The sequence below is a fragment of the Haliotis asinina genome, chromosome 7 (assembly GCF_037392515.1).
Source record: "Haliotis asinina isolate JCU_RB_2024 chromosome 7, JCU_Hal_asi_v2, whole genome shotgun sequence".
Taxonomy (NCBI): domain Eukaryota; kingdom Metazoa; phylum Mollusca; class Gastropoda; order Lepetellida; family Haliotidae; genus Haliotis; species Haliotis asinina.
In genome coordinates, this window is record NC_090286.1 from 19339176 (window position 1) to 19352416 (window position 13241).

The 13241-nt window shown below is 41.3% G+C and overlaps 1 protein-coding gene across 1 annotated transcript; it reads right to left on the reverse strand.

The window, feature by feature from the left end:
• Window positions 1-7546: 7546 nt before the first annotated feature.
• On the reverse strand, window positions 7547-13009 carry LOC137290765 (integumentary mucin A.1-like). The gene is made up of 6 exons (XM_067821881.1): window positions 12974-13009; window positions 11160-11382; window positions 10574-10713; window positions 10299-10393; window positions 9399-9897; window positions 7547-8436 (listed from the first exon to the last, which is right to left on the reverse strand). Exons 2-6 carry the CDS (start codon window positions 11374-11376, stop codon window positions 8266-8268), a joined length of 1122 nt encoding a protein of 373 aa, XP_067677982.1. The 5' UTR covers window positions 11377-11382; window positions 12974-13009; the 3' UTR covers window positions 7547-8265.
• Window positions 13010-13241: the final 232 nt, after the last annotated feature.

Consider the following 13241-nt stretch of genomic DNA (forward strand, 5'->3'; position numbering starts at 1 on the left):
AAGACCTATCTCAGATGTAATTGTTGAGGTAAGACCTATCTCAGATGTAACTGTTGAGGTAAGACCTATCTCAGATGTAACTGTTGAGGTAAGACCTATCCTGGATGTAACTGTTCAGGTAAGACCTATCTCAGATGTAATTGTTGAGGTAAGACCTACCTCAGATGTAATTGTTGAGGTAAGACCTATCTCAGATGTAATTGTTGAGGTAAGACCTATCCTGGATGTAATTGTTGAGGTAAGACCTATCTCAGATGTAATTGTTGAGGTAAGACCTATCTCAGATGTAATTGTTGAGGTAAGACCTATCTCAGATGTAACTGTTGAGGTAAGACCTATCTCAGATGTAACTGTTGAGGTAAGACCTATCTCAGATGTAACTGTTGAGGTAAGACCTATCTCAGATGTAACTGTTGAGGTAAGACCTATCCTGGATGTAACTGTTGAGGTAAGACCTATCTCAGATGTAATTGTTGAGGTAAGACCTATCCTGGATGTAATTGTTGAGGTAAGACCTATCTCAGATGTAATTGTTGAGGTAAGACCTATCTCAGATGTAACTGTTGAGGTAAGACCTATCTCAGATGTAACTGTTGAGGTAAGACCTATCTCAGATGTAATTGTTGAGGTAAGACCTATCCTGGATGTAATTGTTGAGGTAAGACCTATCTCAGATGTAATTGTTGAGGTAAGACCTATCTCAGATGTAACTGTTGAGGTAAGGCCTATCTCAGATGTAACTGTTGAGGTAAGACCTATCTCAGATGTAACTGTTGAGGTAAGACCTATCTCAGATGTAATTGTTGAGGTAAGACCTATCTCAGATGTAACTGTTGAGGTAAGACCTATCTCAGATGTAATTGTTGAGGTAAGACCTATCCTGGATGTAACTGTTGAGGTAAGACCTATCTCAGATGTAACTGTTGAGGTAAGACCTATCTCAGATGTAACTGTTGAGGTAAGACCTATCTCAGATGTAACTGTTGAGGTAAGACCTATCCTGGATGTAATTGTTGAGGTAAGACCTATCTCAGATGTAACTGTTGAGGTAAGACCTATCTCAGATGTAACTGTTGAGGTAAGACCTATCCTGGATGTAACTGTTGAGGTAAGACCTATCTCAGATGTAATTGTTGAGGTAAGACCTATCTCAGATGTAACTGTTGAGGTAAGACCTATCTCAGGTGTAATTGTTGAGGTAAGACCTATCCTGGATGTAACTGTTGAGGTAAGACCTATCTCAGATGTAACTGTTGAGGTAAGACCTATCTCAGATGTAATTGTTGAGGTAAGACCTATCCTGGATGTAACTGTTGAGGTAAGACCTATCTCAGATGTAACTGTTGAGGTAAGACCTATCTCAGATGTAACTGTTGAGGTAAGACCTATCTCAGATGTAACTGTTGAGGTAAGACCTATCCTGGATGTAATTGTTGAGGTAAGACCTATCTCAGATGTAACTGTTGAGGTAAGAGCTATCTCAGATGTAACTGTTGAGGTAAGACCTATCCTGGATGTAACTGTTGAGGTAAGACCTATCTCAGATGTAATTGTTGAGGTAAGACCTATCTCAGATGTAACTGTTGAGGTAAGACCTATCTCAGATGTAATTGTTGAGGTAAGACCTATCCTGGATGTAACTGTTGAGGTAAGACCTATCTCAGATGTAACTGTTGAGGTAAGACCTATCTCAGATGTAACTGTTGAGGTAAGACCTATCTCAGATGTAACTGTTGAGGTAAGACCTATCCTGGATGTAATTGTTGAGGTAAGACCTATCTCAGATGTAACTGTTGAGGTAAGACCTATCTCAGATGTAACTTTTGAGGTAAGACCTATCTCAGATGTAACTGTTGAGGTAAGACCTATCTCAGATGTAATTGTTGAGGTAAGACCTATCTCAGATGTAACTGTTGAGGTAAGACCTATCTCAGATGTAATTGTTGAGGTAAGACCTATCTCAGATGTAACTGTTGAGGTAAGACCTATCTCAGATGTAATTGTTGAGGTAAGACCTATCTCAGATGTAACTGTTGAGGTAAGACCTATCTCAGATGTAACTGTTGAGGTAAGACCTATCTCAGATGTAACTGTTGAGGTAAGACCTATCTCAGATGTAATTGTTGAGGTAAGACCTATCCTGGATGTAATTGTTGAGGTAAGACCTATCTCAGATGTAACTGTTGAGGTAAGACCTATCTCAGATGTAATTGTTGAGGTAAGACCTATCTCAGATGTAACTGTTGAGGTAAGACCTATCTCAAATGTAACTGTTGAGGTAAGACCTATCTCAGATGTAATTGTTGAGGTAAGACCTATCTCAGATGTAACTGTTGAGGTAAGACCTATCTCAGATGTAACTGTTGAGGTAAGACCTATGTCAGATGTAATTGTTGAGGTAAGACCTATCCTGGATGTAACTGTTGAGGTAAGACCTATCTCAGATGTAACTGTTGAGGTAAGACCTATCTCAGATGTAATTGTTGAGGTAAGACCTATCCTGGATGTAATTGTTGAGGTAAGACCTATCTCAGATGTAACTGTTGAGGTAAGACCTATCTCAGATGTAATTGTTGAGGTAAGACCTATCTCAGATGTAATTGTTGAGGTAAGACCTATCCTGGATGTAATTGTTGAGGTAAGACCTATCTCAGATGTAATTGTTGAGGTAAGACCTATCTCAGATGTAATTGTTGAGGTAAGACCTATCCTGGATGTAACTGTTGAGGTAAGACCTATCTCAGATGTAATTGTTGAGGTAAGACCTATCTCAGATGTAACTGTTGAGGTAAGACCTATCTCAGATGTAACTGTTGAGGTAAGACCTATCCTGGATGTAACTGTTGAGGTAAGACCTATCTCAGATGTAATTGTTGAGGTAAGACCTATCCTGGATGTAATTGTTGAGGTAAGACCTATCTCAGATGTAATTGTTGAGGTAAGACCTATCTCAGATGTAACTGTTGAGGTAAGACCTATCTCAGATGTAACTGTTGAGGTAAGACCTATCTCAGATGTAATTGTTGAGGTAAGACCTATCCTGGATGTAATTGTTGAGGTAAGACCTATCTGAGATGTAATTGTTGAGGTAAGACCTATCTCAGATGTAACTGTTGAGGTAAGGCCTATCTCAGATGTAACTGTTGAGGTAAGACCTATCTCAGATGTAACTGTTGAGGTAAGACCTATCTCAGATGTAATTGTTGAGGTAAGACCTATCTCAGATGTAACTGTTGAGGTAAGACCTATCTCAGATGTAATTGTTGAGGTAAGACCTATCCTGGATGTAACTGTTCAGGTAAGACCTATCTCAGATGTAACTGTTGAGGTAAGACCTATCTCAGATGTAACTGTTGAGGTAAGACCTATCTCAGATGTAACTGTTGAGGTAAGACCTATCCTGGATGTAATTGTTGAGGTAAGACCTATCTCAGATGTAACTGTTGAGGTAAGACCTATCTCAGATGTAACTGTTGAGGTAAGACCTATCCTGGATGTAACTGTTGAGGTAAGACCTATCTCAGATGTAATTGTTGAGGTAAGACCTATCTCAGATGTAACTGTTGAGGTAAGACCTATCTCAGGTGTAATTGTTGAGGTAAGACCTATCCTGGATGTAACTGTTGAGGTAAGACCTATCTCAGATGTAACTGTTGAGGTAAGACCTATCTCAGATGTAATTGTTGAGGTAAGACCTATCCTGGATGTAACTGTTGAGGTAAGACCTATCTCAGATGTAATTGTTGAGGTAAGACCTATCTCAGATGTAACTGTTGAGGTAAGACCTATCTCAGATGTAATTGTTGAGGTAAGACCTATCCTGGATGTAACTGTTGAGGTAAGACCTATCTCAGATGTAACTGTTGAGGTAAGACCTATCTCAGATGTAACTGTTGAGGTAAGACCTATCTCAGATGTAACTGTTGAGGTAAGACCTATCCTGGATGTAATTGTTGAGGTAAGACCTATCTCAGATGTAACTGTTGAGGTAAGACCTATCTCAGATGTAACTTTTGAGGTAAGACCTATCTCAGATGTAACTGTTGAGGTAAGACCTATCTCAGATGTAATTGTTGAGGTAAGACCTATCTCAGATGTAATTGTTGATGTAAGACCTATCTCAGATGTAATTGTTGAGGTAAGACCTATCCTGGATGTAATTGTTGAGGTAAGACCTATCTCAGATGTAATTGTTGAGGTAAGACCTATCTCAGATGTAACTGTTGAGGTAAGACCTATCTCAGATGTAACTGTTGAGGTAAGACCTATCCTGGATGTAATTGTTGAGGTAAGACCTATCTCAGATGTAACTGTTGAGGTAAGACCTATCTCAGATGTAACTGTTGAGGTAAGACCTATCCTGGATGTAACTGTTGAGGTAAGACCTATCTCAGATGTAATTGTTGAGGTAAGACCTATCTCAGATGTAACTGTTGAGGTAAGACCTATCTCAGATGTAACTGTTGAGGTAAGACCTATCTCAGATGTAACTGTTGAGGTAAGACCTATCTCAGATGTAACTGTTGAGGTAAGACCTATCCTGGATGTAATTGTTGAGGTAAGACCTATCTCAGATGTAACTGTTGAGGTAAGACCTATCTCAGATGTAATTGTTGAGGTAGGACCTATCCTGGATGTAACTGTTGAGGTAAGACCTATCTCAGATGTAATTGTTGAGGTAAGACCTATCTCAGATGTAATTGTTGAGGTAAGACCTATCTCAGATGTAATTGTTGAGGTAAGACCTATCTCAGATGTAACTGTTGAGGTAAGACCTATCCTGGATGTAATTGTTGAGGTAAGACCTATCTCAGATGTAATTGTTGAGGTAAGACCTATCTCAGATGTAATTGATGTAATTGTTGAGGTAAGACCTATCTCAGATGTAACTGTTGAGGTAGGACCTATCTCAGATGTAATTGTTGAGGTAAGACCTATCTCAGATGTAACTGTTGAGGTAAGACCTATCTCAGATGTAACTGTTGAGGTAAGACCTATCCTGGATGTAACTGTTGAGGTAAGACCTATCTCAGATGTAATTGTTGAGGTAAGACCTATCTCAGATGTAATTGTTGAGGTAAGACCTATCTCAGATGTAATTGTTGAGGTAAGACCTATCTCAGATGTATTTGCTGAGGTAAGACCTATCTCAGATGTAACTGTTGAGGTAAGACCTATCTCAGATGTAATTGTTGAGGTAAGACCTATCTCAGATGTAATTGTTGAGGTAAGACCTATCTCAGATGTAATTGTTGAGGTAAGACCTATCTCAGATGTAACTGTTGAGGTAAGACCTATCTCAGATGTAATTGTTGAGGTAAGACCTATCCTGGATGTAACTGTTGAGGTAAGACCTATCTCAGATGTAACTGTTGAGGTAAGACCTATCTCAGATGTAACTGTTGAGGTAAGACCTATCTCAGATGTAACTGTTGAGGTAAGACCTATCTCAGATGTAACTGTTGAGGTAAGACCTATCTCAGATGTAATTGTTGAGGTAAGACCTATCCTGGATGTAACTGTTGAGGTAAGACCTATCTCAGATGTAACTGTTGAGGTAAGACCTATCTCAGATGTAACTGTTGAGGTAAGACCTATCTCAGATGTAATTGTTGAGGTAAGACCTATCTCAGATGTAACTGTTGAGGTAAGACCTATCTCAGATGTAATTGTTGAGGTAAGACCTATCTCAGATGTAACTGTTGAGGTAAGACCTATCTCAGATGTAACTGTTGAGGTAAGACCTATCTCAGATGTAACTGTTGAGGTAAGACCTATCTCAGATGTAACTGTTGAGGTAAGACCTATCTCAGATGTAACTGTTGAGGTAAGACCTATCTCAGATGTAACTGTTGAGGTAAGACCTATCTCAGATGTAATTGTTGAGGTAAGACCTATCTCAGATGTAACTGTTGAGGTAAGACCTATCTCAGATGTAATTGTTGAGGTAGGACCTATCCTGGATGTAACTGTTGAGGTAAGACCTATCTCAGATGTAATTGTTGAGGTAAGACCTATCTCAGATGTAATTGTTGAGGTAAGACCTATCTCAGATGTAATTGTTGAGGTAAGACCTATCTCAGATGTCACTGTTGAGGTAAGACCTATCCTGGATGTAATTGTTGAGGTAAGACCTATCTCAGATGTAATTGTTGAGGTAAGACCTATCTCAGATGTAATTGATGTAATTGTTGAGGTAAGACCTATCTCAGATGTAACTGTTGAGGTAAGACCTATCTCAGATGTAATTGTTGAGGTAAGACCTATCTCAGATGTAACTGTTGAGGTAAGACCTATCTCAGATGTAACTGTTGAGGTAAGACCTATCCTGGATGTAACTGTTGAGGTAAGACCTATCTCAGATGTAATTGTTGAGGTAAGACCTATCTCAGATGTAATTGTTGAGGTAAGACCTATCTCAGATGTAACTGTTGAGGTAAGACCTATCTCAGATGTATTTGCTGAGGTAAGACCTATCTCAGATGTAACTGTTGAGGTAAGACCTATCTCAGATGTAATTGTTGAGGTAAGACCTATATCAGATGTAATTGTTGAGGTAAGACCTATCTCAGATGTAATTGTTGAGGTAAGACCTATCTCAGATGTAACTGTTGAGGTAAGACCTATCTCAGATGTAATTGTTGAGGTAAGACCTATCCTGGATGTAACTGTTGAGGTAAGACCTATCTCAGATGTAACTGTTGAGGTAAGACCTATCTCAGATGTAACTGTTGAGGTAAGACCTATCTCAGATGTAACTGTTGAGGTAAGACCTATCTCAGATGTAACTGTTGAGGTAAGACCTATCTCAGATGTAATTGTTGAGGTAAGACCTATCCTGGATGTAACTGTTGAGGTAAGACCTATCTCAGATGTAACTGTTGAGGTAAGACCTATCTCAGATGTAACTGTTGAGGTAAGACCTATCTCAGATGTAATTGTTGAGGTAAGACCTATCTCAGATGTAACTGTTGAGGTAAGACCTATCTCAGATGTAATTGTTGAGGTAAGACCTATCTCAGATGTAACTGTTGAGGTAAGACCTATCTCAGATGTAACTGTTGAGGTAAGACCTATCTCAGATGTAACTGTTGAGGTAAGACCTATCTCAGATGTAACTGTTGAGGTAAGACCTATCTCAGATGTAACTGTTGAGGTAAGACCTATCTCAGATGTAACTGTTGAGGTGAGACCTATCTCAGATGTAACTGTTGAGGTAAGACCTATCTCAGATGTAACTGTTGAGGTAAGACCTATCTCAGATGTAATTGTTGAGGTAAGACCTATCCTGGATGTAATTGTTGAGGTAAGACCTATCTCAGAGTTAATGTTTACCACACACCAACAAACTTCCAAATGAAGTCGAGGACAGGTCGTCAGAATACGTGTGATATTAAATTTCAGGATACGCTTTGGATAACTCACTTTTCCGTGTTTCCGTCTGTACAGAAACAAGTCCAGGACGCTGAACAACCAGTGTGATTCGTGGATTGCAAGTGCAAATGAAAGCATGAAAGTTAGTAAGACTATAACAGCACAAACAGTATGTTGTCTATTTACATTTTATTCCTCCAAATTACATTCCCCGTGGATAGTCTTATTTTGTCGAAAAGTACAGCAGCAACGCTGACACGTATTTACAGAGCCTGGACACTGGACGTCATATGCAAATACATAAAGTACATAAAGAAATACATAGGACAAATACTTCTGTACTATCACTACAAGATTACTACACCTCTTTACATACATGCTTTTATTCGATCAATTATTCGTTCATTCACTGTCCCAGGGAGGGGAAACAGATGCACACTCGCGCCTCCGCACATCGCCCTTATGTCCAGTACCCCGCATCAGCAGGTGATGGATAAAGCGGGTCCATCTCCTGATGTATTGGAACAGTTTCTATGATCTGTGTTAGTTATCTTTGTTCAGCACGACCTACATCGATCACATCTACGGTTATCGTGGTCGGGCGGCTTTCAATGAACACAGTGATAATTCAAGGGTCAAATGTATTCTTCCTGTCAAACTGTGTGTTGTAAGATAATGTTTTTCCCTGTAAGCCTACATTTTGGCTAGCGTGTTTAGCACCGGAATCTTTAACATCGAGGGGTGTGTATTCTTCACGTAACACGTAACATATAACCTTTACAACCTTGGCTGTGTATAGAATGAAGTGATAGTGTGATATAAATGTACTGACTATATTTCTCTAAGCACAACCCCGCATTAGAATCTTGTAGTCTCTTTACATATTCCAGACTATCTAGTCAGTGTTGCTGTTACGTAGACGAGTGCGCTAATACACAGGGTTGATGGGTGAAGGCTGGTGCCAACGTTTCCGCCATCAACAGTGACTTGTGCCCCAGGAGTAGTTGTCTCTTGGCCCATAGTCTTCACAACAGTGCTGTCGGATGTTTGAGCTGCTGGGTTCTGCAACAAACGGAAGTAGCAACGCGTTATATGGCGACATCATCAGATACTGAAGCCACTGGGCGAGTTCCACCAGTGTCATCTGTTGAGCGTATTCCACGCTCACAAATGGATGTACACGCTGCTCTACGCCCTTATTCACGGATTTAGTATACCTGTGATCGCCATAGTACAGACATATGCATGAGATGACACAGACAGTGTTTGCACTTCCTTGATTAGCTAGTGGCCGTCAGAGCCTGCTGTCGCCCGCGGGCGTTAAAATCTACAGGTGCTGACTGAGTCAAACCAATAAAAACAAATCAGACTACACTGTACACAGTTTCACAATATTTAAAAAACTCAATCAGCAAAACCTGTGGCGCAGAGAGAAGTTTCCGTTCCCTAAAGACGGGTGTTGACATTTCTATGCACAAAGCGCTAAAATGCCGGCGAAACTATGATTTATTGTAACATGATGGATGATTCCTGAACGGAAATATCGAAAACAATTAAAGGAAAGATTCGAGTTGAAAAGGCAACCAAGAAAAATTGGCAGATAATTTACTGAAGCATCGACTCCAAATATTTGAAACTGGCCCAATATGTTATCAACCGGCGCGGGGCTTCTGGGCTGGCGATTATTTCGAACGCTGGACACAGATATGTCCAGACCATAATGCAGGTGTGTACAGACAATAATGCACGCGTGTTCAGATTATTGCAGGTGTGTACAGACTATTGCACGTGTGTACAGACTAATGCAGGTTTGTGCAGCTGACAGCATACTGTTGATTGGTACAATCCATAGCGGATGTTTGTATGCCATATGCTACCGGTAGGTTCAGGTTAAACAACACATGTTATATATTGCATGTGTCACACGCAAAAGGACCTACACATCACAATATGATATCTCCAGGAGGGTGATGGAAGCAACGTGACTGTCTATCTTGATGAACGCAATTGCTTTCTTAACTTACTGTGTTTTGCTGTGAGACGACAGTAGAAGATGGAGTAGTTGTTGGAGGTGAAGTTGTTGTTGTCACTGGCTCTGTGACTGATGGTGTAGTTACAGATGTTGTTGGTGATGATGTCGTCGTAGTGGATGTAGTAGTAGTTGTAATAACGTTTGTGGTTGTCACAGTCGTAGTCGGAGCTTCAGTAGTAGTAGTGGTAGTAGTAGTAGTAGTAGTCGGTGTAGTAGTGGTAGTAGCAACAGTGGTAGTGGTCGGAGTTGTAGTAGAAGTCGGGATTGTAGTAGTAGTAGTAGTAGTAGTAGTAGTAGTTGTTGTTGTTGTAGTAGTAGTCGTAGGTGTTGTAGTAGTCGTAGTTGCTGTTGTAGTAGTCGGTGTCGTTGTGGTGGTGGTAGTCGTTGTTGTCGTTGTTGTTGTCGGTGTAGTTGTAGTCTCAATAGCAGGCCTCAACACTGCTGAAGTGACCCCTGTCCAGTATGAGTTGAACGTCTCCAAGAACGTCACTCTGCAACAGACATGCGCAAAATAAGGAAGTGGATGAGTTGATGAACACTAGAAGCAGACGTGACGTGATCTCTAAACGTCCCAGATTCATGCAGTGTGCCCTGGCGCACTCTCAGATACACACACTCAAAGACAGACACGCTGACACACTGCGGTGCTCAAGGACCCTTGTAGATATTGACTTTGAGTGAATACTCGTTGACGCTATTGCGTGATGGACAGAGCAGAGACATGGCGTGGAGTCGTGCCTATAGACAACCCGGTCACGTCCGTGCACTCTTGCTGCAACATGGCCGCATCTGTGGAATATACTGTCTCGGTCAACCGGTGACATTTATATCAAGCGGACATTTACTGATTCTGATTGAGCACCATGTGAGACAAAGATTCTGGACTCATCACCTGACTTGTAGATCTCCTTGCTGCGCTGCTGGCGCCCTCCAAGTGGTCATCAACGTGTACTTGGGGGTACTGGTCTGGTGTGTCAGCCCGCCGTTCTGGAATACAATGAACATAGTCACGAGTTACCGAAAAGTCAGTTACATGCTTCGTCGTGTAACCATCTCCACCATTGTATTAACTGGCTAAAGTATTGAAAAAACCCAACCATGCAGTGGCTTAACTCAGGACGTTCTCGGGAGCAACAGACGGGACGAAGTAAAGACAGAGACACCTACCCCGCTACACAGTGCCCGGGCTACATTCTGCTGACTGTCGAAGGATCCCACCAGGGTCGGCTGGACTGAATTTGTGCCATATGTCCTCATCTCAGACAAAAAGCCGATGAATGGTCGCGTTGTGTTTGATTTCAAAGTCACTGCAAAACATAGTCATTTCATCACCAATACCAAAGCGGATTTGACAGTGGAGATCAAATATGACAATATCATGAATATCACCATATCAACAAATTAATGTCATAACTTTGAAATGCTTCAAACAACACAGGGACAGTATTTTATGTATCACTGGGTTATAGTTAAATCGACTATATAAAGGGGACTTATTATTGATAAAAACGTTCTGCATTTCATGAGTGCGACTTGTCGACCACTGAAATGGTTGTTCAGTGGCGATACTTTTATGTATGATATACATTATTGTGGGTAGGATTTTGTCACGTGTGACTGTCCACGACTTAAATGTGCAAACTAAATAAAGGCAAGTGTTATAGGGCTAAACCGTTGTCGTAATAGCTTTAATAGTTGTAACAAGAAATAATTGTATGTGTCAAGACCTGCCCGGCAAGACCTGTCAGTGTACCTGTAATGATCTCATTTGGCGTGTAGGTGTACTGGGACAGCTGGACGTGGAACGGGGCGGGGTCGTCACTAGGTGAGGTGCCGTAATGACTAGGTACCATGGAGTCACACACTAACTCTGGAGCCCCGCTGGGATAGGGGCTGACGAGACATGTTGACAGCAGTAGCAGCAGGAGGACGCTCAGCACTGAACACCGACTGGAGTTCACAGGAGTCATCGTGATCTAGAACATACCGTGAAGCTTGTGTAGAGATCGCTTTACATAACATCGGGATGACATTACCACAAGTACATACCACACGAAAACAGGTGCGCCATAGAGCTTGACAAATTATTTCCTTAAAGTGAGTGAGTGAACGTTCTGTAATATCGGCGTTACCGGAGTGCCAGCTCGGGAGACTATTCCAAGAGCTCTGTCATCAGCAATGTGGTAAGGGTGATTGGGTTCGAACAAACCTTCGAATATACGACACGCGGACTTTAGAAATCAGCTTACACATTCTACCACTCCAGGAATCGAACCCGGTCTTCGTCGTGAAGAGCGAGCGTGTCAACTGTTAGGCCATCCAACAGTCTAGATTGTTAAAACATTCTGAAACTTGTGAACTGTTAGCGTATCACTATCCAACCACACACTCTATTTTGTTATTGACAGACACCTGTCATTCAAATAGGTTTAAAGGATTGAGTACGGCCATAAACTGCCTATGACTGTATTATGCGTATGTACTGCTATCTACCCTGACGACACCTGGTGACAGGAAGAGACACCAACACTCCTCCTACAAGCACCAATGTGTCATACGACGCTACAACAATGCCAGTACACTAGAAAAACACCTTTCCCATTGGGTAGAACTCACCCATGCATTTGGTGATAAATTTCTAACAAAAGAAGTCAACCCTAGCACAATCTCCATACTAGCATAGCTGGTAGGTTTGATGCGTAGTGTTTTATGTTTTCTGAACATGTGCTATTTTGAGAACAACAACAACAACAACGACAACAACAAAAATCCAACTAAAAACAAAAAAGCCCCCAAACCCCACAACATTTCAACGTGCATCAGATAATCATTAGCATATTTTTGTTTGTGAACTAAAACACGTGAACAATAGGTAAATATGTGTGGAAGCTCAGTCACATGGTAAATCACATCCCGAAGTCTCGGCGATACGGATAGTTGTGTTCTATCTGACCATCTCCTTTGACGTTTCTAAGAGGCAACTGTTCTTTACCATAAAGAAATTCTAGCTTCCATTCATGGACTAGCGACCTCACACGACATTCCGGAATGAAAACGCTCGACCACATGTGACACTGATTTTCTTGTCCAGGACAATCTAAGTACCCTACCTTAACTAGATGGCTTTAAAACAGATTCTGTTTCTGATGAAAAGCCATTGGTTGAGCATGGACCATTTCTGTCAACAAAAGTCCAGCGATTGCAACATTGTCAAAAACTGCTGGCGGAAAATCCCGAATTATGGAGAGTGCGATGGAGTTGCAGCGACCGTGTTATCAAGAATGTGTAGGCGCAAAGGGTGGTCTGATAAGATATTGTATGATTTTGTTGGAGTCTGGCATATCTTGTACCGTGTAGTTTCTTTTTCACAGGGTACATGGCATTGCTCGTACGGCCTTGACTGTTGGAGTCACACATAAAATTAATTCATTGTGCTGTAACATGTTTAATCTATGTGATCGATTCCCCTGTCGATATTTTATGTGAAACGAAGTATGGTTCTGTGTTTATCGAGAACAGTATGTGTACATGACAAAACTAGTGGAAACTGTTTCACATGTTACCCACCCTGCTACCCGGATGACGCTGTGCTCGTGCTTGGGGGTTCCTGTATAACAACACATATAGTGAACATGAGTCACAGTTCAGTGTTAGACAACGACAATCTAATCCAGTTACGTTTACAGCACACCAAACAGTCACAGAGATACTACCGACTTTTATACTTTCCACCACACACCCGCTAGTAGATGGTCACAACTTGTCCACTGTCTGACTGGTTTTATGACCGCTATACGGGAATACTGCTGCGTCGCGATGTGTCTTCTTAGTGTAA